Raw genomic sequence first — 27,077 nt, forward strand, 5'->3', positions numbered from 1 at the left:
TGTCTGCGTCTTTTGGGAAATTTTGTTACAGAGAAAAATGCCATATAATTTCTCCGTACACTATGTCCTGGATTGAGAGAATTATGATTTTACTCTATTTATCTATCTAGCTACTCTATCTATGTATCTATCTGGGACAATTTATGAAATTATTCTAGCTGATGAAATTTTTCAAACTCTTTAATTGGCAGTATTTTAAATGTTTACATATAAAAATACAGAAACTACATTCTAAATACGCAAAAAAAATCACTTGATGAATAAATGTTATGCAATGCAAATGATAAATACTAAATAGTTTGTATGTTACTTGATTCAGAAAAAAAGGAACCTAAACTATTTTGTACGGCGAAACGGTAACCTGCCAGTTTTTTTCCTCATGTAACAGTAATCAAGCAAGGGTGGCGTAATATTAAAAGCAAAAATAGTATATTTAATTTATATACAAGGAACATACAATCATCGTAATCCTTTCCAAAGAATCTACAGCACGTAAAGCTTTTTAAAAAAATACAAATTCATGTCGTTGAAAAAACAAAATCCAACTTAATTAAAAAAACAAAACAAAGTGATATTTTTCAAACTTAAATGCCCTTTTTTCTCCTCTGCATAAAAGGTCATCTGCACACAATCAGCCAATGAACCACTTCAAAGAAAATCCCCGCTTACTGTATGGTTTCTCTTAGCTGAAGGGAACATGCTGCCATATGCAGAAAAACACCTCGCCTCAAATAAACTGTGCTGTTAATTTTGAAGATGTCATTCCCAAAGTTAAAAAAAAAGTTTACCTACTGCCAGGTGACCACAATGCACGTTCATAAAAACAGAGCAATATTTCATCATCATGACTAGAGGATGCAAATTTCTATAGAAAGAGCTGATGCAGAACTGAAATGTGCAATGAATTGAAATGGGGAAATAAAGATGAAAAAAATAATGGGACTGAAACAAAGCTTCGCCACAGAGGATTTTAGAATGAAATGTATCCAATAATTTACGAAAAACTTCAGGAAAAATGCAGAATACTAAATTAAATGGTAATTTTGGGGAATGGGTGGGGAATGTTTTGAGTGAGCTGAACAGTTTTAAGTTGGATTGTACCAAAAAAGTACCAGGAAGAATAAAACAAAGAAATCTGCATCATCATTCGTACAATTAAAAAAAAAAGGCATTACTGTTCGAAAGGTTACTTTTTCGCATCACAAGGCAAAAAACATTTTAAGTGCTAAAAGAACAACAGCGTCTACTACTTCTTCTTCTTGCCGGTGTTGTCACGGCAAGAACAAAACGGTCGTCGAGGCCGTCGCAGGCACGCTAAAGTCAGTTACGCTCATTCGTCCGCCATTTTTTGGAGGGGGGGATGCAAACGGAAAAATCGCACGTCCACTTGATGAAAGTTCTACCGAGCAGCAGTGACATCATCCTACTTTCCTCTAGAGCACGGACACATCCAAGACGTTGCTTATGTGCGCCATTGGTCGCGGTGAGGCTACATACAAGCTGGAGGAGGTTTGTGGCGTTGGTCCATGGTGATGCGTCACTTTGGCACTTGGTATGTACACGAACACACACACGCGCGGTGGGAGGGAGGCGGAGGACGGCGGATATGGTAGGTCCTGGTTTTGGATATTTTTTCATTAGATGATGTCCATGAGGATGTTGTTGTTGTTGTTGTGTGATACATAGGCTGTGCCGTTTGCTACACTGAAAACAACACGCTACGTCGAAGGTGTTGTGGTAGAACCTCGGAAGTCCACTTGAACGGGACACTTGGTTTGATGAATTGTATATGATGTTTCTTAATTTTCCTTGGTGGCTTTTAAATTTTCCTTCAAGGTCACCATTTGCTTTCTCCCCCCACCGCTGACAATTTCGTTTTATGTAGTTGTTTCTGCATGATATTTTAATTGATGCGTTGATTGGTTTGTTGTCCTCTGATGCTTTTTAAATTGTCGTTAAATATTGTTGTTTGACAATGGCATTTGTTTTTTGGAAATGCATTTGACATTCTAATACTGTTTTGTTTTTGATGTTTTGCAGTGTACGTTTTGATTTATTTGCTTTTAGACTTGCACTTGTCGATGTCCCTTGTAGTGATAGTTGTTTTCATATTAGTTGTTTGAATAGTTTATTCATTTACAATTGTCCTGAATCTTTTCATTATTTGATATTCTAATTCCATAAGATCCCCCCCCCCCTTGTACCTAAATAGATGAATAAATAAATGCATCATTGTCTCTCTCCTTTGCTCTCCATGCACTTAAAGAGTTCAGACTTCTGTTCAGCGAGAATCGAATGATCCACTTTGCAGGTGTTTTGGCGTTTTCTTTGGCTCAAACAAGAGAAGAACATACACAGGAAGTGATGTCACATTCAAAGTGGTATGACTCCAGTCCACTCCTCTTGACTGCTAACTGTGGTTCCTTACATTTCACACTTAGCAGTACCTTAACACGTTTATTAAAACTGCCAGCTTTGCTGTTTGGCCCAGAAACTGACAAATTCTACATTCATTATTTTGGACAGGAAATCTGAATTCGGACTTTAGAGGTTCCACTGCAACTGCGATGGCCTTCGTGCTTTTGATTTTCATCAATGGCTTACGAATAAACGATGATCCACTAATAAAATCCACTTGTGTTGAAACAAAATGTGCAAATTCCATATTCAAGTGTCACAACTTGTCACTTAATTGCTAGTTGAGTAGCTACAAATGATAAATTAGACTAATCTAATCACTGTCATCAATAGTTGATTTTAATTATTATTAATATAAAATTGTCTAAAACATTTTCACGTTAATACACAATATATAATAGCATCTTATTTAAATAATTATGCGTAATGGTGTTTTTAAACCTATTTCTAATGTTCACATGAATATGGTGTCCAATTTAAAAAAAAACACGAGTCTCCAAATTGTCAAAAATATTTTTTGTTTCAGACCAATTTTGTTTTTTTCACCTCTAGAAAATTTTTTGAATGTGTTGTTTTTTTCAAACAGAACAAAATTAATTTTTTTCCTCAGCTCAAGCTATATGTTGATTTTTTTCCTTTCAGACAAACCAAAAAACCTTTTTGTTTTGGCAGCTAAAAAGGCGGAGCTACATGCTTTTAATTGGACAGTGGCATTATTACCCTTGACGTAAATGCTGTTAAGTTTGAAAAATAAGTTCAAATTAATTTCAAGTATGTCCATCCTTCAGTAAAAAATTAAAATGATTTTAGTGCAACCTTTCTGTGCGGCGAAGAGGAAGATGAGGCTCTTGATGAGGAGAATACTGCTGGGCGAGTCACTGTCGCAACTATAAGACCGACTCCATGTTGTCGGACACCTCCTGATCCTCCAAGTTGAAGACGAACTTGGTCCGGCTGGCGGCATCCGAGTGGGCTGCTTCTTTGCCCAGGCGGTCCAGAGTCATGTCGGAGGAGAAGAGCTCGGTGGGCGTCAGGTAGCCCTCACTGCTTTTGATGTACTTCCTGTAGTTGCGCCTCAAACACTGCCACGTAGTGGCGTAGAGCAGGAAGGCCGACGACTTAAGCACAATGGCGATGCTGACGTACAGGTGGCGGTAGGCCACGTTGTCGTACAGCAGGCAGGCGCCTTTTTCGCCACACACCGAGCTCCAGAACAGGCATGTCGAGTCGATGCCCATGCCAAAGATCAGTGGCGGCGGGATGAAGCCTGTATCAGGGACCACAGCATTATTATATATAAAAGTCCTTGGATCTTTGTATACTTGAATTCACAAGTACGTACATTTCTTGAATCCTTGAAAACTTAATTTTAAATATAACTTCAGAAAACTTAATTTTAAATATAACTTCAAAGGAGTCCGAGTAAATAAATTGATAATAAAGTATAATAAGAGTATATGCAAACAATAGCAAATGAAAAAAAAAAAAAAACAATTACTGGCTGTTCCTGTAAATGTTGGCCTCTTAGGGGCAGTGTGGTGCCATGTATGGATGAAGTACACGCTTAGAATGAGAACAGAAAGTTGCGAGTGAATTCTATCAATATAAAAATGTTTTGCACAAATTGGGAAGAATTTGTGCCTTTGAGTCGTGTAGTAGTACCGATGTGTATGTGTTTCCACTGTGTTTGTGCGTGAATATTAGTTACCTGAAGGAATATCACTTCCGAAGCCGATGCTAATTTCTCTTTAGCATTTCAAAGGATATTACATTGATTTTAGCATTAGCAGCTAGCGATGTTTTAAAAATGAGTCATGTTTTGTATGTAAATACAAAATGTGTGCCATACTTTATGTTGTTCCAACTGAAATGATTATTTTTGCCCCCAGAAACACAAGTTGTGTATTTCACAGTGGAGTAATAGTAGTAGAAGTAGTGTGATGAGTTTATGGCAGGTGCTCGGCTGTCATATGTGAAGAGAGAATTGCTGTGTGTCACCTTACCGATGAGTCTCAGGAGCAGGAAGAGGACCCCCAGGGCATAGGACTTCAGGTCGGGACTCACAGTCCTAAGAAGCCAAGATATCAACAAAGTAATAGTACAGAACAAAGTAGTAGTTGTTGCAATAGCAGCAATGGTAGTTGTAGTAGTATAGAGGATTTCTACAAATGAGTGGCCATGAGCTGCTGCTTGTGATCTGCATTAAATCAGTCTATACACTTTGTCATTGAAGGGTCCCGGTCCTGACCTGATGAGGATAATGACGGAGGGCGTCTGGGCCATGGCGCCGATCATGCTGCACAGGCAGATGACACACAGGAAGGTGAGGAAAGCCTGCTGGCAGCCTGGACTCGGACACTTGCCTGGCAGAGCCACCGCCTCCTCAACGCTGCTCGATATGCACGCGCAACCTGTCAGGTTCTGACAAGCAGCATGCGGGACCGTTAAGGCTCCATTTTGTGCAGCGTGCAGGTCATTCGCTGATTGATAGGTCAAAACATACACCAAAAAAAAAAATATGTGTGCTTGCGCATGTAACATAAACCCAAAGTGTCCTTGGTAATGATAAAATAGCAATTCACTTAAAATAAAATGAATCATTAATTATATTATAATTGCACAATTGAAGACTACCGCCCCCATCACACCCTAACTCGATCGACACATTAGGTACTGAAACCTTTTCAATCAGTTGAGTGTCTGTCAGGACCACACCCACCCAAACAAAGGTAACAACGGGGCCCTTCCAGACTAGGAGGTAACTTAACATTATTCACTATATTTCTCATTTGTGATATGAGGCGTAAGCGTGAAAACATCAGTAAGCGCCTGCGTGTGTGTGTGTGTGTGTGTGCGCGCACGTGCCCACTCACCGGTTTGGTGCAGCCGGCGAAGCAGGCGGAGAGGTAGGTGACGGCGTTGGAGCCGCACACGGGGCTCACCGAGGCTGTGTAACAGTTGCAGCTGCTGATGCAAGGAGACTCGGGTCGCTGCCAGTGCCGCAGCGTCCTGCAACACACGTCACAGCAATCTAGATGTACATTCAGACACATTCACGACAAAATGCGACATCGTGTTTAGAATAAGTACCGGTACATTAGTAATAGTCATCCTAAGGGTAGAAGTATAAGTACCCGGTAACAGTAGTAATGGCAGTAGGAATTGTTGTAGCATTATCTGTTTTTCGTAAAAACAGTAATACTAATAGTAGTACTAGTCGTAGCAGTAGTAATGTAGTTAATGGTAGTGATGTAGTGGTGTAGTGCTAGTAATAGTAGTACTAGTAGCAGTAACAATAGTAGTCGTCAAAGTACAAGTAGTGGTCGCACAGCAATGTTAGTCGTAGTTCTAGTAGTAAGTAGTAGTGCTAATAGTAGTAGTAATAACGAGTTGTAAATAGTCAATGGTAGCGGTAGTAAAAACAGGAGTCATTAAAGTACAAATGGTAGTACTGTAGTATAGTAATGTTAGTTGGGGTAGTGCAGTAAGTAGTAGTAGATGAAATAATAGTAAGAGCAGTAGTAGTGTAGTAGAAGTAGGAGCAGTGTAGTAGAAGTAGTAATCGTAGCGGTGGAAGTAATGGGAGTATTAGCAGAAGAACAGTAATAGTGGGAGTGGTGTGTTTGAGTACTCAAATCAGTGGTAGTGTAGTCGACTATAAGTAGAAGTAGTATGGTAGTAATAGCAGAAGTATAGTTGTAGAAGGAGTGGAGGGGAGTTGAAAACTGGTAGAAGCAGTATTAGTGATGTATTAGTATTAGGAGTAGTCTGGTAGTGGCATTATTGGTTGTAGTCATCATAGTATAGTAGGAGTGCTTTTAGTAGCTTGTCCCGAAGCAGCATCCATGTTGACAGACATTGTCAACATGGATTGTAACCCGTCTTACTCGTTGCCATAGGCGACCGTCACCCCGGCGACGGGGCCAGTGTCGCAGCCCAAGAAGAGAAAGGAGACGTAGCAGGCCGTGGACACCAGGTTGACGCCCATGGCCATACGCACGGCGCCCAGGGCCGAAAGGTTCAGCTTCTTAACCAGCAGCCCGCCCAAGAAGATGCCCAGGCAGGCGCACGGGATGGCCGTCATGCCTGGAAGCACCACCCCACCGCCACGTTTTACCTCAGAAAGTTACAATGGGTGAGAACGGGTGAGGCCAACGCCCCGCCTACCTAGCAGCTGATTGGCAGAAGAGGTGGTAAGGTTGAACTGCTGCTCCAGGTATTTGCCCAGGAAAGCGGCAAAACCGGCGACAACGGCAATTTCCATGCAGGCAGCCAGCGTGATGCAGCTGAACACCGGATTGGACAAAAGGTGCCTGGTCACCCTTGGGATCACTGCAACAAACACAATTCAAAATGGAGGATATGAGAAATGTGTTTTCATGAATACGTCACGTTTAATCTATGCGCACCTCAAATGTGCCATATTGCATCCTCTCAGGTAACATACGGTACACCGTGATTTCTTTTTCTTGACCCCCCCCCTTCCCAAAATCCTAAAAAATTCCATTTTGTACGAGGGTCAATAAAAAGTATGAATATTTTCCTAATAAAGCATATTTCCATATTCAATGTATGTATATATATATATATATACTATATTAGCCTTATTTTTAATATCCAAAATATTTCATGATTTTATTAATTGCTGACATAGCATATTTAGATGATATATCAAATACTGTACTTTGTATGTACTGCACCTCTGAGATGCTGGCATACGGAGAGTCCGCTGTTCAAGTCGAAGCCGTGGATGCCACCGCGCGCTTTGTCCTGGAAGTCCAGACTGAGAGGAGAAGGCAGCATGGCCTGCTCGCTCTCCCCCCCACTGTCCAGGCCCTGCTCATCCAGCGCCTGAGGGAAGCCGAACATGAAGAGGGCCGACAGGAAGAGTAAGGCACCGCACAGGAGGAAGCCCCCCCACCAAGCCCCAATCCACCGAGGGTCTTCTGGGGTAATGTCCAGTTTACCTGGATGGGGCATGAGGACCATGTCAATTTATTACACTGTATCAAGGATATCATTCATATAGTCTTTTTATGGCTGTAGTCATACAGTACTGTCGGTCAAACTAACTCTGAAAAAAAAAAGCTAGATTTTTAGAAGTATTTTTCATTGTAAGAGTGGTATAACTAGTCGTATACCTTGTTTATCTTTGAACGATTTTAAATGTAATGGGGAAAAAGGTATTAGTCTTTCACTGTGCTGTATTAAATTAAACAGGCTAAAAGAGGGTTTATTGCTCATTCTATTTTACCAGTTAGCAATCCACTGGAAAATAAATAACAAGAGCACATTTCCAACCATCCATCCATTCTGTGTACCGGATGTGCTAACTGGTCAGCCACAATTGTGTTCATATTGACTTGAAAAAACAAACTAACAAACAAACTCACTGGTGTCGATGAAGACGGCATCAACGTAGACTTTGGTACAGACGGAACCTAAGATGAAGCCACAAGCGGGCCCAAACACTAAGGTCGAGAATAAAATACCTGCAAGAGAAGACAAGAGAAGCGGGAAAAGAAATGAGCATGTATTCAGCTCACAGCAGATGGCGCCACTCAACCAAGGCTCTGCTTGAATGACGTAATATGGAGCCCGCCTTCAAATCCACACTGATAACACAATATACTGTACATTATTTGGGATGAGCTATTGAACATTTGGTGTTTTACATATCATATCCACATATTATATGTCCATATACCCTTTGTGAATCTTTTTATTTTATTTTATTTTACATAAGTTAATGTCTTTACACTGCTAATGTACAATATTCCCATGAATGCACCTATAATGTACCATACTGACGTCATGTATAATGTCTATACATCACGAATGTACAATTCTTGGCATCAAAATTGATGGAAACTTTTAACGTACCACATTTACATCACCAATCTACCATATTTACACAATATTTAATCTTCTATACACCCCCTACCTACCACATATTGATACTTCTGTAATGTGGCATAATTACATTATATTTAATAGCTACAACTCTAATTGGATGAATTGTCTGCTTTCGTATTCACTACCTGATCATTTGTAAAACTGTATGAATGTAACTTGTGTTACCTTTTTGACCTTCGAGATTTTCAAGACCGTATCATGCCTCTTGAGATGGATGTGTTTGAACTGTGTGTAATGTGCAGCTCAATTATTTATTGATAAGTCTGCACCATCATAAATAATCAAGCAGTAACTTGTCTCAAGTTTCAACTTGTCTGACCGCAGTGCAGGGCCCACGAAAGTGATTGCTCATACAGAACAAGCAAGCAGACAATAATTAGATACACTGGCACCATCAAATCTTTGTGCCACTTATGATTTTTAAAGCAGACAGATGGACCAGGCCATTTGTAGATGAAAAAAAAAATCAGTTTTGATGTATTGTCTTTTGTCTTACTTCCAAAACCATCGCTTCTCAGGGAAAAAAACGTTTACATTTAATTTCAATCTAATCAACGGACCAATCCTTTCGCTATTATATTTAAAATTAAATCAACGAAACTATTATTTAATGGGACGGATTTTTTCAAAATGAATAAAGAAACACAATTTCATCTCCCAACTTTGGTAACAAAAAAAATAAATAAATGATTGCAATAAATAAAGGCAATAAGGTAACTGACACGACGAATATGAACTGTGTGATGGGTTCATGTTGCCGTTTTCAATATTCAGCCAAATGTACACAATTAAAGCCCCCATTCAACGTATTAAACGTCTCTTCTAATCCAGCCGCACAGCACTATAAAACTTGTAATGAGCACTCTGGCGTCGGCGTAAATCACTTATGGATGTTGCCGCAACAGCGGCAGATGGGAGAGGCAATCAGTGCAATATGACACCGGAAGAATCAAGGCGGGCCTTTATGAGGACATTGGAAAACACATTAGAAGGAAGCAACACTACAAATCAACATTGCTATCTGGCCAAATAACAAACACAGTCACCACAAAGATAAATCAGAATTTGATCTGCCCTACGTTTTCTGCCTCTGGCCAGCATGCATTTTTACTGAATATTTAATACGAATTCAACTGTTTCACAAACAGTTTTTCAAGTCTCCCGTTTGAGTATGTGTGTGTGCGTGTGTGCGCGTTTTAGTAGAGGGCACATATGACTTTTAAACTGAAATATCGGGCAAATCAGATCAAGTCCCATGAAGTCTGCCTGGCAACAAGGACCCCCTAAACATGTTTATAGGACTGTTTTTGTTTTTTGGTCTGTGCTGCTGTTTTGCTTCGCAACAGTTTATATTTCCTGATCCTGCAAATCCATATGATACATTTTAAATTGGGCTTACAGCAGGGTTCGGATTGAGCCTTACGAACTCTGCCAGGCAACAAGGTGCTGTAAATGTGAAAAGGGAGCAGAACACACTTAAATTCACAATAGCTTTTTTTTTCATTGGCTGATGGGGCAAGAATTCACGACTCCTGTAAATTCTGCAAGGCAACAAGGTGCTGAAAACGTGACAGGAAAAAAGGGAATTCTTCCATTTTTTTATTGGTCTACTATGGAGCAGTTATTATACAGCACTATGAATTCTGCCTGGCAACAAGGTGGCGACACTGTAACCAGGATTAGTTCAGCTATTTAAAATGAATCAACAATGACTCACGTCATCTGTACAATTGATCATTCTTGTTTTATTATGACCGAATTTAATCAGTGCGGTTTTCCTGGTGTGTAGCTTAGCTCAGTGGTAGGATCCAATGATGGCCGACTTCTGGCTTTTGTTGTTGTAGTGGTGGTCAGACATTTGCAGGTGGCAGCTTGACAGATTGTCAACTTGAATAAATAAGAGAGGGGGAAGGTCACCACACAAAGAGGAGCCCCCCCGAGCTTGGTGATGAGAGAGATTCGAAAAGGACAAATGACAGCAGGGACGAACATCTTCACTAACTTTGATAATATAGAAACAGTTCAATAAAAAAAGGGAAAAGACAAAAATCACATGATCGAATGAATATGATGATAATCATCTTGCAGGTTACTGGAAACTGCAAGTGGGACTAAAGATGTATACAGTATTGTGATGTCTTGAACTGTATCATCGTATGATACATTGTGCACAGTACAAGAAGATGAAATAATGATCTTGCATTTTCCATGCTCCTCTATTTTTTATAGAAATACAAAAAAACAGATACATAACTATTGCGACTGTATCAATGCATTTGAGGTGCAAGTGAGGTGAAACACGACAGTGAAATCAAAATGTAAGCCGAGCTGCATTGAGTTTTGTTGGATGGAGAGATTAGCTTTAGCTACCAGCGTAAGCTTTTGATAAGCTGCACTTATTCGATCGCTCATTTGAAGTGGTCGACGAAAGCACGTCACAGTGATGTTCCAAAAATACTGTATCTGCCAACTATTTTAAGCTGAAAGTGAAAAAGAAGGGGGGGGGGAGCAAATTACATCTCCGCACGTTGCGAATAATGGGGGTGCAGAGTTGAAAAGAGGAGGCCACCGTGGAAGAAACGCTGCGTATGACAGATCGATGGGATTATGGAATGAAGACGGGAACAAAGGTGCCGGCCAGTTGGTCGCGTTGTGTAACGAAAGCCACAGAGAGGGATGAGGTCGCAGTCATCATTTCACACGGCAGCACTCGGAGGCAGACCGGCAAAGGTGCACCAATGAAAAGGCGAGCACGGCTCGAGTGCTGAGTCAGTGTCCGCCGCTTCCTCCAGCGCAGTGCAAACATTTTGCTGCAGTGGCCTCGCAGCGCTTCATTGCACGCATTACGGCCGGGAAAGAGGAGAGAGAGATGCTGTGGCTTTTCTTTTGCCCCCCCCCCAAACAAGTCCATTGTGGCTTGGCATCGTCTATTGCACTGCCTCTCAACTGCGGTCACCCATTTTGATCGGAGTTATTATCTGAGCCTTAGAAAAAACACTGTATGAATATAATATTAAGAAATGTACACGCTCTAATCGTCAAAGTGCCTCTGAGGCTATGTTTACGGCAACTCGATTGAGATTATTATTATTATTTTTGCTTATACCCTATGGGACAGTGATCAGATTTTTGTCATGGAATGTGAACATTCCAATTCCAATTTTTTCCGAGCCTCTTTCGTATGCGTCTGTAGTGTGGATGCTCGAGTCGTGCTCATCCATCCTCAAAAGCCAAGCGGGCGGGGAAGAGTGCAGATAAGTGTGATTAGTTCATGTTCCTGCAAAAATGGCTTTCCACCCCCCCCCCCCACATTTTTTTATTATTTGGAAGCAAATCTTTACTGAATTTGTTATTTTTCTTATGTTTCTACAGATATTCTCATAAGGTTTCTAGACTGATATACATGAGCATGACATAGTGCCAAAAGCAAGGACTTGGGATGTCGGATACCATGTTTTTTTTTTTTTTCTAAGGCCAAATAGGATTCAGTACAGAGTAGGCATACAAAAAGGAATGGGAAGGAGGAGGAGTAGGATGCAAAGATTCAAGGAAGGCTGTGAGGCAGTGAAACAGGAAGGAAGGAAGGAAGGAAAGAAAGAAAAGAGGAACTAAACAAGAAAGCAGGCAAACAAAGATAAAAGACTGAAGGAAGGTATTAAGGTTATATGAAAAGAAGCTAAGAAAGAAGGGAGGAACTCGGGGGTATTAGGGAGGAAGGAGTGGAAGGGGGAGCTTGAAAGCACTGAAGGAAAAGAAATGTGTCCCAACGTTTGTATTTCACCTTGGCACATCGGAGCTAATGAGAACATGACTGGAGATAGAAACAAAATGAAACGATTTATGGATGTGGCTGGTTGACCTTAATAAGGAGACACAGACACCGAGGCGACACAGGTGCATTGTGGGCCATCTCCCCTCGGTCAATCGCTAAGTACTAAGTAGTTGCCGGAGTGCTCCCAGTGGACTCGATCGAGCTCGGAGGCGGCTATCGATCGGCCGGGAGCCCGCAGGCAGCCTTCGCTTCTCGGCACCAAGTGTTGGTGCTTAATATTTAATGGTGGGCTGCCGTGTTTGCTAAACAACTCCTAACTGCTTCTGTGTCACACTGCATTATTCAGAGGGTTCGCTTACACGCCAGGCGTGACTTGGCGCTCAGAGATCTGCAAAACAACAACGCCGAGCATCAAATGAGCCATTGTCTGTCCATCCATCCATCCATTTTCTAAACTGCTTTATCCTCACAAGGGTTGCGGGGGGAAGGGGGGGAGGGTTGCTGGAGCCTATCCCAGCAGTCTTTGGTCAGAAGGCGGGGGCCACCCTGAACCGGTTGCCAGCCAATTGCAGGGTGCACATAGATGAGCAACCATCCATGCTCGCACTAACACCTTGGGACAATTTGGAGGGTTCCATTAGCCTTTTTGGAATGTGGGAGGAAACCGGAGTACCCGGAGAAAACCCACGCAGGCACAGGGAGGACATGCAAACTCCACACAGGAAGGCCAGAGCCGAAAATTGGGAGCTGCACTTCTGCACTGTGTGTGAGTGTGTGTGTGCGTGTACTTTTGCTGATTTTTCATGGGACATATATATTTTTTAATGTAAAATGGGTGACTCGGCTCAGCAAAGGTTGGGAAACACTGAAGTAGATGGAGATCTGCACCATTACACGTGGCTTTTATTTCATTTCCTTTCTCTTTGGTCTCAGAGTGATTCAGTCCCTCCAAGATGAAGAGGAACACGAGCATCCTCACACGCTGTCTGCCTCTGCACTGTTGCCTTAGCAACTTTGGCAGACAGGGTGGAGCGTGTGTGTGTGTGTGTATGTGTGTGTGTGCGCGCACACCTTCTTTTTGGAATTAAGTGGATAAAATACCTGGCAGATGATTATCACAGTTTAGCGTAAAAATAAAACGATGAGCAAATCCCTTTTCTTTGGTGTTTTAGTGTTTGACTTTGAGAACCCAAAACACAACAATCGAATACAGTGGATTCAGCGACCGCGGAATTGTATTTTCATTGATTCACCTCCCCAATATTTAAAAAAATATTTAAAACATTTTTAAATGTTTATTTCTCCATTTCCTCTCATTTTTTCATGGCAAACATATTGAATGTTAATCTGTGTTTCTTGGGGGAGGGGGAATAAATTTGGGGGTGTCAAAAAGGAAAAAAACAAATTCCCAATGCATTTCAATGGGCATCAATTACATGTAATTTTTTGCTAATAGCATGTGGAAAGAAATTGGTGTCTTTATTTGCAACCAAACAAAAAAAGGATTTGAAATTAAAAAATATTTAGAAAAAAAAACAATTCGCAAAATAATACATTTGCAATTAAAAGAATATTTGCAAACATGACCACTATTTCTACCAAAAAAATGAAACTAAATTTTTTCTGCATATTCTAAAGATTTGGCTGCAAGCTTTAAAATTGTGGTTGCATGTTCGAAAGTTTGCTTTTAATATTCAATCATTCGTGCCATGCATGTTTTTGGAATGTGGGAGGAAACTGGAGTACCCGGAGAAAACCCACGCAGGCACAGGGAGAACATGCAAACTCCACACAGGGAGGCCGGAGCTGGAATTGAACCCGGTACATCTACACTGTGAAGTCGACGCGCTAACCACTGGACCGCCGGGCCACCATAGTACGTACATGACTTGCATATAAATCTGATATATTATTATTATTACTCCCAACCACCGGCGGAGCTAGCCATGGGGCCAGGCGGATTGTGACCCAAGGATAAAAGCCTAAGTCAGCCACTGCTCCAACCTCCGGCGTCGCTTACCTATATACAGAGAGGAGTCCTTCCTGTGGACGTGGTCATCAATGTAGGACACCCCCAAAGGCTGGACAGGGGTGGCTCCGATGCCAAGGAGCACCTGGGCGCCGATCAGCAGCAGGTACATCATGTTGGTGTTGGCCCGGTCGCCGCACTTATAGGCCGAGTCGTTGTTGTCCGAGCGTGAACTGTTGGAGCACACGTCGCGGCCGTCCTCCGCGTGCCACGAGTCGCCGGCGTCGTACTCGTACTGGTGGGTGAGGAATTCGGGCAAGGCGGACAGAAGCGCCCCCAGCGCCATGACGATGCCGCCGCAGCCAATCAGCCGCGGCCGGTGAGCTTTGGCGCCGAAGTAGCTGACGAAAAGGATGAGGGCCAGGTTCCCGATTTCAAAGCTGCTGGCGATGACGCCCACGTCGGCACTTTGTAGGTTGAAGCGCCTCTCCAACGTGGTCAGGACGCTCACCTGGCCGGAAAACGCCCAAAGAGAAGACCGGCTGTTGAGTTAGCATGAACAGCCGCTGCTGTGCCGAATGACTTGAGAGACTTGGTGGGAAGTAACAAAGTCCAAACGTTTCATTGCTATGCTTACTGTCGGTACTGCAGATTTTCAAGTATCAGCACTTCACTTGAGTCGTATTTATTGTTCTCCACACATTATACAAACAGTAAGAGTACATGAGCAAATTTTTTCCTTGTCATGTGGACTCGCTCACATCACTTAATCAACTTCATGCTGTTTTTATTATTTTTTTTAATTGTAAAAACAGTCCTGTTTTAGTCCGCTCAAAACCAAGTTGCAATGGGGTCTTGCTGCTGTCCGGCCATTGTCACGTTTTACGTGATGGTAGTTGTAGGACCCCAAAAAGCAGGTAGGCAGGGAGGAGCAGGCTGGATTGACCAAAATGTATTGAACAAAAAATACACACAGGAGTACAATGGAAAAAACACTAAGTCGAAGTACTAAAAAAAAAAAAAAAAAAAGCCTAGAAATCACAAGTATCAAACAAAACTAAGACAGGAAACAAAAAATGACAGGAGCACACGTATGCTCACATACTTGCAGCTCACAAAGACCCAACAAAGACTGACAGAAACTCAGGGAACTAAATAGTGTACAAGCTAAGTGACGAGACAACGAGAAACACCTGGACAAGACAAAGGGTTGAGGGAGCTAATTGGTAACACATAAGGAGCACTGATAACGGAAACAGGTGGTGAAAAAAGGGCACATGAGGAATCAAAACCAAACGTAACAGCCATGACCTTCAGACATTCCAAATGTTTAGAAAATGAAGGAATGAAACAACAGCAACAAACACAATCACCTGCCCTTGAAAGATGTCATGATTCGGTTTGGGACCAACAGGTGGCACTGTAGGGCTCCCCCTGCAGCTGCACACCTGTTGGTCATTAGGTAATTAGTGTATAAAAGGACTCCTGCCCGAACACTCAGTGTCGGGTCATTGTTGCTTTTTTGCTGCTGTCATGTTTGTTTGTGGCTGTTGCTCTTGGCTTCTGTCATGTTTGTTTCAGTCATGTTTAATTTAGCTTCAGTCATGTTTTGGTCATGTTTTTGTTATTGAGAGTTTTTAGTTTCTGCCATGGTGTTTGTTTGTTACTTTGGATTCGTTTTGTTTTCATGACTTTGTTTAGGATTTAGTTTTCTGTGTTTTATCAATACACTTCTTCAAATACACCCTGCTCTTCTCTCCTGCCTGCTTTTTGGAGTCCACCACCACCTCGTAACGTCACAAAATAGAGACAGAAAAGAAACAGACAGCATTAAAAAAAGAAAAGATAAATAGTTTGGGAAAATGAACAAGAGAAGTGCACTTTTAATTCTGGCAACGTTCAAGGACGAATTTGGCTGCAAAATGATAATGGTTTTGAATTGACATTCAAAACGGACATAGTGTTTCCATTTCCCAAAATAAGCGTCCCTGCTGATCCAATGCCAGCATGCAAAAAAAAGCATATATATATTTTTTTTTTGGGGGGTCGGGGGGAGGTCTGGCGCTTACCTACCTACCTGTGTTGGACTGCTGTAACAAAAGTTTCCAAATTGTTTAAAAACAGCTAAAAGCTAAATGGGCGGACAGACAAAAACAAAACCCTGGCAAAGGATGCAGAGTGTACACACACACACACACACACACACACACACACACACACACGGGAATCATCAATCATTTCTCTTTCCCGGCTTCATGTGGCTGAGTAATGCATTGCACTGATTGCACTGTAGTGGACAAAGGGAAGAAGCAAACATGACGCCAAACACGGGATGCAGCCAATTGCACGAGCCTTCCAGATTTAAACGCATGTACCGGTAGGTCGAAATCCAGTTTTGAATCTGCACAAGACAAGTCCATCCATCCCTTTTTGATATGTGGTGCTGATCGGCAATGAGAAACATTTTCACAGCACCCACCCCCCAAACCAAAATGGTGTGATTGCAGTGTGTGGGAGGGGGGCATTTTAAGGCTTACACTGTTTCAGGTAAGGTACAGTAAATGCCAAAAGGAGAGAAGTAATAAGAAGAAAGAGCCCTTTGCAATATTTGCATCAAATAAATGAGTGCATTATGTGTACTAGTGAGTTGAATATTGAATCAAATGGTTCAAAGAAAAGGAAAGTAGTAACTAATATTTTTACAGCAACATGCACACCTTGAAGTCCTGCGCAAATAAACGAAAAGCTATTCATTTTTCAAAAACTAAAAAAGTTTGTGTTATTTCGCAATCTTTGCAAGAGAATGCAAAACTTTGCGAGGGAATGCAAACTTTTTTGGGGGGCTTTGTAGGATTTGGTTCCCAACAACCAACAGTTGTGAGGGTTCACAATTTGGTTTTACATGACCAGGATTTTGGATCTGATCACTGAGCTAAAAAAAAGAAAAAAAAAAGAAAAAGGAAAAAGGATGTAACAGATGACTGATCCGAAGGTGGACCAATCTTTTTAAACAATGTATTTATTGTAAAGTCGAACCCCCTGCTATTCATGGAAGATTTGGACCAGCCTGTTCCACAAATAGCCAAAATTCGCTTATAAATAACTGCCATTGATAAGCATTGGGAGTAAATCATAACTATTAAACAAAAAAAATACTTCTCAAAACACTGATGAACATCAATCCGTGGAAAATGAGGGAAAACGTCCCCCCCCGACCCACAAAAACTTACTTTATTTAATAAATCATACGGTATATATATGATGCTATGTGTGTATAATGATAAAACCACAGATTATCAATAACGGCACCACATATTAAACAGTCTCTTGAATGTCATTGAATCATAAACAAAATTCGTCTTGCAAAATGATACATGAAAAGCAAAGACGCCATGCTGGCCCATGTTGTCGTTGACATGTTCGGTACAGCAAAGGCACAAAATGTCCCTTATCATTTCATATAGCGTTTATCCTCATCAGATTGGGAGATTCTGGAGCCTATCCCATCCCAGTTTTAGATGAGAGGTGTGGTACAACCTGAACTGGTTCCCAGCCAATCCCCAGATCACATCTACACAAATAATGATTCGCACCATTGAATAAAAGTATCATGAAAACAACATGCCAAGGTTGGTACGAGCCATAAAGTGAAAAATTTGACTGCGTCCAGAATTTAAGGACCCGCAGTCGCTACTTTGTATACCGGCGACATTTTGCATGCACTAGGCAGGTTGGGAAGCTCGTTGCAAGGCGCCGTTCGGAAACGACAACAACAACAACAACGTTGCAGAAGCTACGACGCGGCTGCTGCAAAGGCCTCGTCTGCCCGTTTGCCGCTCATTCTTATTGCACGGCCTTGTCTTCGCTTTTGAAGGGCGCGCACATAACACGGCCAATGGATCTGATGATGACGAGGAGGATGAAGAAGGGGGAGTCATGCACTCACTCACCAGATAGGCGCCCACGGTACCCTGCGCCAGCATGAGCGCGCATTCCGACACCAGGAAGATCTTGATGTTGGAAAAGCACGAGATCTTCTTCTGACTGACGTCGTCCTGCTCCGGGTCATCGTCGCCGCCGCCGCCGCTGATGCGCTCGCCGCACATTTGATTTTTCACCTGCATCTCTGCAAGGCAGCCAGCCTCGGGTTCCTCGCGGCCGCAGAGGGGATCGTCAGCGTGTCCGGCCGGCGATCATCCGGCGCCCCGCGCACCTCACACGCAGCACAGCGAGGCGGCGAAAGACGAGCGAGGAGCTCTTCCCCCTCACCCCCGGGCTAGAGGCGGCGATGTGGACCGCTCGGCATCACGCGCGTCGCCGGTTCGCTGTCAGCGACGCCGTCTAACGGTTGACTGCCCGCATCCGCAACGTTACAACATCGCCATCCGCAGGTACCGGTAGCGACTGGGTCAGGCCGGGTCCGAGCAGCATCCTATGCGTCGTCCAGGCGGCCAAAGGATGACGATGCTCCGCCTCCTCCCCCCGCCTCCCGTCGACACGTGCTCAGCGCCTGTGCCTCCTCCTCCTCCTGCTCTACGTCATCATCCGCGTCATCTTCTTCACCTGGCAAGACCACACAGCGCTACATGGGCCTTCTGTCGATATTCACGGATACGTGGAAGAAGAACGGCTGGACCATTCATTAGGAATACCTCGCTTCACGTCATGAGAACCAAGTTGTTCTCAACTGTTGTCATCCAGGGACCCGCATTTTTCCTAATTGTTGAAAAGTCGTGATCCATTTTTGTTTAGACCAATCAAGAGCACAAAAAAAAAAAAAGCCCCTGCAAACCCATATTTCAAAAGCAGTTTCAAATGAATTGGGAGTCTGGAGCAGATTTTGCTCAAGAATATCACTGTATTTCGCATCAACCACCTGGACTAGTTTGTCAGTAATATCCCCACAGCATGACACTGCCATTATTCTTTGATGGCCGAAAAGATCGATTTTGTCTCGTCTGACCAAAGCACCTTCCACTGATACATTTTGGGACTTTCTCCCACAGGTCTTTTTGCAAACTCAAAATAGGCTTTCTTATTTTTTCGTGGAAAGCAACAACTTTCGTCTGGCAAATTTCCCATATAGCCCATGAGCCCTGTGAAGTGCTCGTCTTATTGTGGTCCTATTAAAAAATACTGCAGTCTCCAGACTGCATTAATTGTTGTCCTCCTTGCCTGGCCCATGAGTTCTGGTGGGCAACCTTCTTTGGGGAGGTATTCCGGAGCGCCATAGCATTTCAATTTGATTGTGATGGATGGGATGGTTCTCCCTGACTTGTACTTCTCAACAAGTTTGTCCCTGATTTGTTGGGAGAGTTTCTCGGTCTGCATGGCTTTGTTTGGTCAGCTCTTGTTTGTAGAGGGACTCCAACTACCTGAGACAATATGGCTATACAAGATCTTAATAATCCTTTGGTATCATCTTGTGGCATCTTAGAGCATGACAGAATGAGCCTAAAACAGCAAATAGGTAAGTTTTTCCACAAATAGCTGACGATAGGTTGCATGGAACTAAATGCGAATAGTCTAATTTGTGAATTGGGAGTCGCAAATCTATAGGCGAGGTTATGTACGTGAGCTTTAAGGGGAACGGAGAAAAACATAATGATCGCTAGGCAAAACGGTTACTCGAAAACAGGGATTGTCTTTTGGGTATTGTGGAGAAAGTATGTCACAGACCACTGGGAACCGTTTTAAATAGAATCTAAAAGAAAATACATAATATGTCACCTTGCATAATCAGGTGGCTGCTGTCGAAGGGAACATGAAGGCGATTGACTAGTGTCGTATGATCAGGCACTTTTCACTCTCGATGCCGCTGTTACAAATCAATATTCAAGAGTAATATAAAAGCCGTCAATTAATTTTTTGTCCCAGCATTCATGGAAGTTAGTTGTGCAGAAGAAATGAAAATGACAGCAGAGCGGCGGGATCGACAAGAGTAAACGCAACGACAAACATTCTCCATCATGGGCTTGAAATATGGTGCACGCAGTGTCAAGGTCAATCCAGCGCCCCCTCCCCTCGCAGCTTTTGGCTCACAATATTTCGACTGTTGAGACGCTCCATCGGGGCCGATCTATCCAATCGCATCAGAAGCAGCACAATCCATCAGGCAAACTGTGGACTCAGCAGGGAGATGATCCGTTTCTCACAGACTCACCGAGCGCGGCGGTGATTTAAGATTAACAATTAAGTCTGCTGACGGGGCGCAAACCATCTGAGGGCATTATATTAGGACGGGGTGTACAAATGGCATCACCAGGGCCGCAGAAAGACGGAATTATGCGGCGAGTGCACGACGACGCAAGTACATCGCAAGGGCAGCGCTGAGATGATGTAAACGCTTTGGTGTCAAAACGTTTGGAACGGACGAGTTGGTCTCAAGTGACGTTCTCCCATCTTTCCAAGATTGTAAGTTCTTTTTGACGATGACTTGGGCCTTCAGTTTGGACTGACTTGATTTGAACCACTTTTTTATACTATCACTGTCCCAACATAATGACAGACACCAACAAAGATGCAATGTGAACAGCACATCTGCGTCACGTACAGTAGTCAGAAAAAATAAGTTAAAACACCCGTGTTCGGATGCTAGGATTTTGTGTTCTAAAAAAAACACATCAAGATAAATGAATTAAAATGACAACCTGTACAACTTCAGTGGGGAAAATATATTTTTAAAAGGGGAAATGAATTAAACAACCGAGATAATGTATTTGGAGGCACAGTGCAGAGGTGTAGGGTTCGATTCTGGCTCTGGCTTTCCTTTCACTGGAGTTTGCATGTTCTCCCTGTGGCTGCCTGGGTTTTCTCCGGGTACTCCGGTTTCCTCCCACAGTCCAAAAACATGCATGGCAGGCTTATGGAACCCTCTAAATTGTCCACAGGTGTGGATGTGAGCACGGATGGTTGTTCGTCAATGTGTGCCCTGTGATTGGCTGGCAACCGGTTCGGGGTGTCCCCCGCCTCCTGCCCAAAGACAGCTGGGCTCGGCTCCAGCACACCCTTGTGAGGATAAGCGGATTGGAAAATGGATGGATGGATAATGTGGTTGCACAACTGTGCACAAGCTCCTACACTCTAACTTGGTTCAGAATGAATCAATCATATTCAAATGCATGTTATAATGGGGGTCAACACACAACTGCCACTATTTAAAGTGCCTTGGATTAACCCAAAATGAATTTCAGATGGTTTAGTTGGCTTTTCCCGACATATTTTGCTGTCTAACAAAAGCATGACGGTTTTGCGATACCACTGACTGGTATTTGGAAATGTTTTATAAGCCCCAGCTCAACCTGAAGAATAACAGTCCCAATGCATGAAGCTGCACCTGCCACGCCCTCACTCTACCAAAAGCCTCCTCTGTTGTAATACGGTAATTCTACCAATAGATGGTGCTACTGTTCTCTGCAACAGAGGTGAGGATGGACGTTGACTGCCACTCTTGACTTGACAGTCCATCTGGAGTGAAATCGCAGTGAGTAATTTTCACTGTGGAAATCACGATTGGATTCATGAAGAAAATATAAAACACATACAAGACAATCAAAAGTGAAAATAATTTTAATTAATCAATATATGTTTACTCTCCATGATACAGGTGAGGCTCCTGCGGGCAGTCTAAAATGTTTAATATGCGCGTAAAAAAACTTACCGGGGCCTAATGTTAGAAAACTACAACCAATCCCGACCAAAAATCATGTGTACATCTCTACCTACGGCCAGGTCAATCTCTGAAAATATCAAAACAATTCCGTCAATATTTGGGATTTTATGGACATGAAAGGGTACATGCCTGATTTTAAAGTGTCGGGTACTCAAGGAGTCTGCCGATACTAAGGAAAAGAAAAAATCCGACATTGAGTAAATTCTCCTTGGCAATAGTTGGTAATGCGTCACTATGTGTTTCCAATTTTTCATCAATGTGTAACAGTAAATGAAATTTTATATATCAAAAGTACTCGCGGTATCGGTACTCAGTATCGGTGAGTACTTGAAGAGTGATTACTTATACTGGTCTGAAAAAATGTAGTATTGAACACCCCTAAAAGCTACAACTGACCACAGGACGAATCATATCATCCACTCGGTTTCGCTTACTCTCTACCTCAAACTAAGCGCAGATGTCTTAGCGAGAAGAGCACAACCACATTTCTTCACCGATTCAAACTGTTCCGACTTCAGCTCATTCCCATTCCCAAAATACTGTCGTTCACATTTTTGAAAATAATGAATAATTTTCCATATCCAATTGCCACATTTCTCTGACAGATTAAGAGCGTTCCAAAAATTCAAACTCCTAGAAGTGGAATTCAACGCCCCGATGATTAGATTAGAACCAAATTGACTGATGGGCTACTGTGAAACCTTTTGAGTCAGCGCAGACATGTATTCATCTGCCGCACAAACATGCGGGCTTTTCAAAATACGATTGCCGAGCGTTACCCTTTACTTACATTTGACCTACCTGGAGATCATCTCACTGCACATCTCTTGAAGGCTTTGTCTCCCTTGCGCAGTGCAATCTAATTAAAAGGGATTGATATACCAATTCCAAAATGAGCACGGCCTTGAGTGTCTTACGGTTTTAGCTCTTTTTTTTTTTTTTTTTTTTTTTTTTTTACTGGGCTACAGCAGTCTGATTTCAAAAACATGCCGGACAGGTGCATATAGAGAGGTACTCAATCTCATAACCGCGACAATGTTTGTGGTTTGAGCAAAAGCCGTCAACTAATTTTCATGCCGACATGAAACAAAAGTCTTTGCTGAACATGCTTCCACCTCCACGTTTAGCTCCGAGGCAAACCCACTGAAAGGAAACCCCAACCATGTAATCCCATTTTAATCCCCAGACCTAACTAATCACCTGTCTCAAATGTAAACTGGCTCAGTGGGATTCCACGGGTTTTACGGGACGTCAGAGTCAATAAGTTGCCCACTTGTAGTCGGGACGCTTGAGGATGGAGGTCATCCCAACGGCATAAAAGAACAAAAACACAAACCATGGGACAGACGCAGCAAACGGAGAACACGGAAGAAATCGATGTCAAAGCGCTTCAGGATATGTATAAAAAATTTGTCACCGAATGCCCGAGTGGACTACTTTTTCTGCATGAATTCAAGCGTTTCTTTGGCGTGGATCCAACGGGTGAGGCATCGGATTATGCGGAGAACATGTTTCGAGCTTTTGACACCAACGGGGTGAGATCTTTTTAAATTCATGCAGCATAGACATTTTAATCCGTGTCCCAAAAATACCATATTAACGTCACGGATTTTAATCCATTTTCCCTTTCAGGATAACACAATAGATTTCCTCGAGTTTGTAGCAGCCTTGAATCTGGTTTTTCGGGGAGACATGGAGCATAAACTGCGCTGGTCGTTCAAGGTGTATGACAAAGACAACAACGGCTTTGTTGACAAGGAGGAGCTCCGGTCAATAATCCACGTAAGATTACATTCCAGGCACAGTGACTTCTTTGTACATATAGTGTACTGTAACAGCATAAAACTTAAAATTCTTTTTTTTTTTGTGGGGGTGGGGAGTGGACAAAGTTTCTTAATCATGTTGGTAACAACCTCATCATTGTCATTCCAACAGTTGTTGTCGTTTACTGTATTTCAGTTGACTTGCTACGTGACTGTTGGCTTCCCTGGAAAATGTTGTCTCGGATGATTGCAATTTTTTGACTTTAATTTTTTGAAAATGAGGATTTCTTCAGTAAAATAATTTTAGACAATGTATAAAATCTTTGATTCAATGGTGACCATCACAGGTTGGAGTTGGCCACTCGCTTCGGCCTCCCATGACGCCTCGACAGGGAGTACGCTTCATATGATGATCATCATGTTGCCTTTGTTTCCATATAGAGCATTTATCGTGTCAAGAAAGGCACAAAAGCGGACACCAACGAGTGCCATTTCACAGTCGACGACGCTGTGGAACGAATACTGCAGGCTGTTGACAGTGATGGGGATGGTAAGCGTGGTACACCGCAAAATAACTTTGAGAGGTCTTCAAGATGAGAGTATTTAAATTAATCGTTCTTATACTTTGATCCACAGGTCGTATTACGATGGAAGAGTTTATCAGAGGAGCACAGCAGGATCCCTGGGTGCTCAATATGCTGAAGTTGGACATAAATCCTGTACTCTGGGTTCTCGAGCAGAGGAGAAAGAGCGCACACTTCTGAAAATGGCAAAATTACACACGTCAGGCCTTTAAGACATTGATAAGACATTTAATCGTGGCTGTTATTGACAGAGGGCTTCCAGCAGAACACCTTTTGCGACGAATTAGAGCAGAGACGGACGGCCTCGGCCTATTGCCCGACATCGGCATGTGACCTCGGAAATGCAACTTTTTGAAAAAAATGGTCCAAAATTCCCATAAACGCACTCCTAAATCTTGTGGAAAGCTTCCCCGGAAGAGCTGAAGCTATTCTCATTGCAAAGAGTGGACCTGCGTCTTCTCAAACCTGACTGATTAAGAAACAGATGTCACGAAAGTTCACGAGTGAGTCAAGGCAGGTCAGCAAATGCTTTTGGCAAGAGACAGTACCCGTAGGTCAAATGTCTTTTTTGCATGTAGTTCCATGTTCATCGACTGGAAGATGTGCAAGTGGCTACAATTTGTTTTATGGCAAACTTTTATACCATGCGCAGTTAAAATCTCCGAAGACGTATAATCTAAAGAAGATTGTATAATCTAGTTATTTTTACACAGCCGCGACAACTCATTTAATCAAATACCCAAATCAGGAATCAAATCAGCAATACCATTGTTTGTCTTTAATGTACATAATGCTTATAAAGAATGTCATGCTGCGAAGCAAGTAAAAAGATCTCACGCAATGTGCTATTGTTGTGTCCCATTTTTAAAATTTTATTTTACGAAAGAACTTTTACTAGATTGCATGCCTTTTACTTCTGCAGACACAAAACTGGATTGTGTGTATCCGTGTGTGCGTGCGTGTGTGAGAGATACAAACAGCAAATAATTATTGGTCATATTAATACTCAATATGAAGCGACCGCTCCATATAGCGTCCTGTGCAGTCTGCAACTAAATGGAATAAAAACTTGTTCATGTGCCACCTGACTTCAACCGAGGGGCTTATTTTTAGCCAGTGGTTGTGAGTTTAACCCTGTAATCCATATGCTTTATCCCTTCCTGACCTCTGAGGGGCCGTAATAATCTGCATTTTAAACCAATGCTTAGTGAAAAGATCTAATCAAAATGACATGTAGGAAAGTAGTTGATCAATGTGTCATCGATCTGAAGCCATTTGTTCTTGCAACGTCCTAACAAAAAAGTCCCCGTCACGCTAAAGGAGGTCCCCCTCACAAATGGCAGAATGATCAAATGATCAAAATGACTCATTTCATGAAACAACTTGTTCAATAAATGTTCAACAAAACTTTGTAGACGAATATTGATTTACTCGAGCATCATTTAACTACTTCATTGAGACACAAAGTAATTAGCAAAGCGGTGTGTGGTAAATTCTCAAATCATATCGATTCAATGATTTTAAAAAAAGTGTAAAATGAAGGAAACATTTTGAGACTTATGTTTGTACAAATGTATGTATGTGCAAATGTTTGACAACTTCATTTAAAACCTCAGAGTTTTATAATTCTGCGATGTTTTCTTTCTGACCGAATGATTCCGGTGGGGATACCAAAGGCACTTTATAGCGATATTCCACCTACATACACACATTGACAAAATTGTACCCTCATGTAAAAGAAGGAAATCAATAATGGCCATTGAAATAACATTAAAAAAAGTTGAAAATTAACTCACGAAGCACAAGGTGTTGAAGATGTAGCCTCCTCCACTCAAGACCGGAAATTGTCCTTTTCTTTTTTTTTTCTTTTTTTTTGCTGTGTTTAAAGGTGTCACGTTCCGGTAATTTTTGTAAATACTTTTGTTTTTTCTGCTCTGCCTCTGTTGTGTTCGTAAATGCTTGTAAGTGTTGTTTCTTTGCTTGTGTGAAGGACGATGAGTTGCCTTGATTATGTAATGTGCTATACAGTATTGAACAAAACTGCCTTGCCTTGCATTTCTTTGCCTTTGGGTGAATGACTTATCAATAATAGACCTAGAGCAAAAAGAAGTCGACGGCGCCTTGTACTTTTACTGCTTACTTTAATTTATATTTGTTTTATTTTTTTAATTCCTGACGCAGCTTCTATTTTTATGCCCACTTTTGCATTTTACCTGTTATTTTTGTGTATGCATATATACATTACAAAGTACTGGGAAGTGGCATGGGGTGGTGGACTGACCCATTTTCATAAGAACTCCCGATAATTAATTTACAAATGTCATCATAAACTATGCCAACGCAGTGTCGAATCAACCCTAATAGAGTATGCTGTATTTCACATGCCTGAGCACAATCCGGGGCTTTCCAAATTACGACAGTCTATGAAGGCATCATCCTATCGCAGCCTACGGTATCACATCTCTCGCGTCAGGTGTGTCAGTCCAACCGACCGCCGGGCGGCTGCGCTGCTGCTCGCTCCTCGATGCTAACGGAGACATGATCGGGCGAGCAGCATGGCGGACGGCGAAAAGCGGGAAGGCAGCCAGCAGCCCGACCGCAATCTTCAACACAAGTCTGCAGCCAGCCGCAGGTAAGAAACGGCGGCGAGGCTTGGGTTCAATGAGGAGGGCTGAGATGCTTGTTTGCTTGCTAGCTGGCTTGCGGCCATTGAGTTCGTGCATTCGGTATTGATGGAGTCTCTCGGTGTTTTGGTTCTCTCTGTGTTATGGTTTTTGGGGGTGTTTTATGATCTGAGGTGCAGCTGTAGCTGTTTTTATTTCGTCCCAGCTCCTTTTGAGTCTTCTGATTCCGTTCGACATCTATCTATCTATCTATCTATCTATCTATCTATCTATCTATCTATCTATCTATCTATCTACAAAAGTAAACCATCACTTCAAAATGGTAACATGACATTTTTTTCATTGTGAATTGCTATGTT

General features: G+C 42.3%; 3 protein-coding genes across 4 annotated transcripts in view; 2 read left to right on the forward strand and 1 right to left on the reverse strand.

The window, feature by feature from the left end:
• Positions 1–412: 412 nt before the first annotated feature.
• LOC147207964 (solute carrier organic anion transporter family member 3A1-like) lies at positions 413–18,549 on the reverse strand. Its single transcript, XM_086107662.1, has 10 exons — positions 18,026–18,549; positions 14,127–14,586; positions 7,812–7,910; positions 7,119–7,385; positions 6,586–6,750; positions 6,306–6,504; positions 5,292–5,427; positions 4,667–4,839; positions 4,422–4,486; positions 413–3,685 (listed from the first exon to the last, which is right to left on the reverse strand). The coding sequence occupies exons 1-10, from the start codon at positions 18,197–18,199 to the stop codon at positions 3,306–3,308; spliced, it is 2,118 nt and encodes a 705-aa protein (XP_085963788.1). The 5' UTR covers positions 18,200–18,549; the 3' UTR covers positions 413–3,305.
• A 4,162-nt stretch (positions 18,550–22,711) lies between these two features.
• Positions 22,712–26,137, forward strand: LOC147207965 (guanylyl cyclase-activating protein 2-like). The gene is made up of 4 exons (XM_086107665.1): positions 22,712–23,282; positions 23,380–23,529; positions 23,952–24,060; positions 24,147–26,137. The coding sequence occupies exons 1-4, from the start codon at positions 23,085–23,087 to the stop codon at positions 24,272–24,274; spliced, it is 585 nt and encodes a 194-aa protein (XP_085963791.1). The 5' UTR covers positions 22,712–23,084; the 3' UTR covers positions 24,275–26,137.
• Positions 26,138–26,325: 188 nt separating this feature from the next.
• Positions 26,326–27,077, forward strand: part of mapk8ip1b (mitogen-activated protein kinase 8 interacting protein 1b) — a 57,807-nt gene continuing 57,055 nt past the window's right edge. For both annotated transcript variants that reach the window (XR_015100517.1, XM_086107663.1), the window contains exon 1: positions 26,326–26,726. Coding sequence is in view for 1 of the 2 variants with exons in the window: in XM_086107663.1 (XP_085963789.1) it covers positions 26,650–26,726 (77 nt within the window). In the remaining variant the exon portion in view is untranslated. The remainder of the gene's footprint in view (positions 26,727–27,077) is intronic.

This window comes from Hippocampus guttulatus, chromosome 3 (genome assembly GCF_054856545.1).
Source record: "Hippocampus guttulatus isolate MCC_2025c chromosome 3, RoL_Hgut_1.0, whole genome shotgun sequence".
Classification (NCBI taxonomy): domain Eukaryota; kingdom Metazoa; phylum Chordata; class Actinopteri; order Syngnathiformes; family Syngnathidae; genus Hippocampus; species Hippocampus guttulatus.

What these genes read in the sequence shown, in the direction of transcription:
- LOC147207965 (XM_086107665.1), top strand. Translation starts at nt 23,085, where the DNA reads ATGGGACAGACGCAGCAAACGGAGAACACGGAAGAAATCGATGTCAAA. An exon ending in AGCTCCGGTCAATAATCCAC is followed by an intron (nt 23,530 to 23,951) that starts GTAAGATTACAT and finishes GTTTCCATATAG; the next exon opens with AGCATTTATCGTGTCAAGAA. An exon ending in TGTTGACAGTGATGGGGATG is followed by an intron (nt 24,061 to 24,146) that starts GTAAGCGTGGTA and finishes TTTGATCCACAG; the next exon opens with GTCGTATTACGATGGAAGAG.
- LOC147207964 (XM_086107662.1), bottom strand. Translation starts at nt 18,199, where the DNA reads ATGCAGGTGAAAAATCAAATGTGCGGCGAGCGCATCAGCGGCGGCGGC. An exon ending in GTACCGTGGGCGCCTATCTG is followed by an intron (nt 14,587 to 18,025) that starts GTGAGTGAGTGC and finishes TTTTCCGGCCAG; the next exon opens with GTGAGCGTCCTGACCACGTT. An exon ending in TGCCGTCTTCATCGACACCA is followed by an intron (nt 7,386 to 7,811) that starts GTGAGTTTGTTT and finishes TGCCCCATCCAG; the next exon opens with GTAAACTGGACATTACCCCA.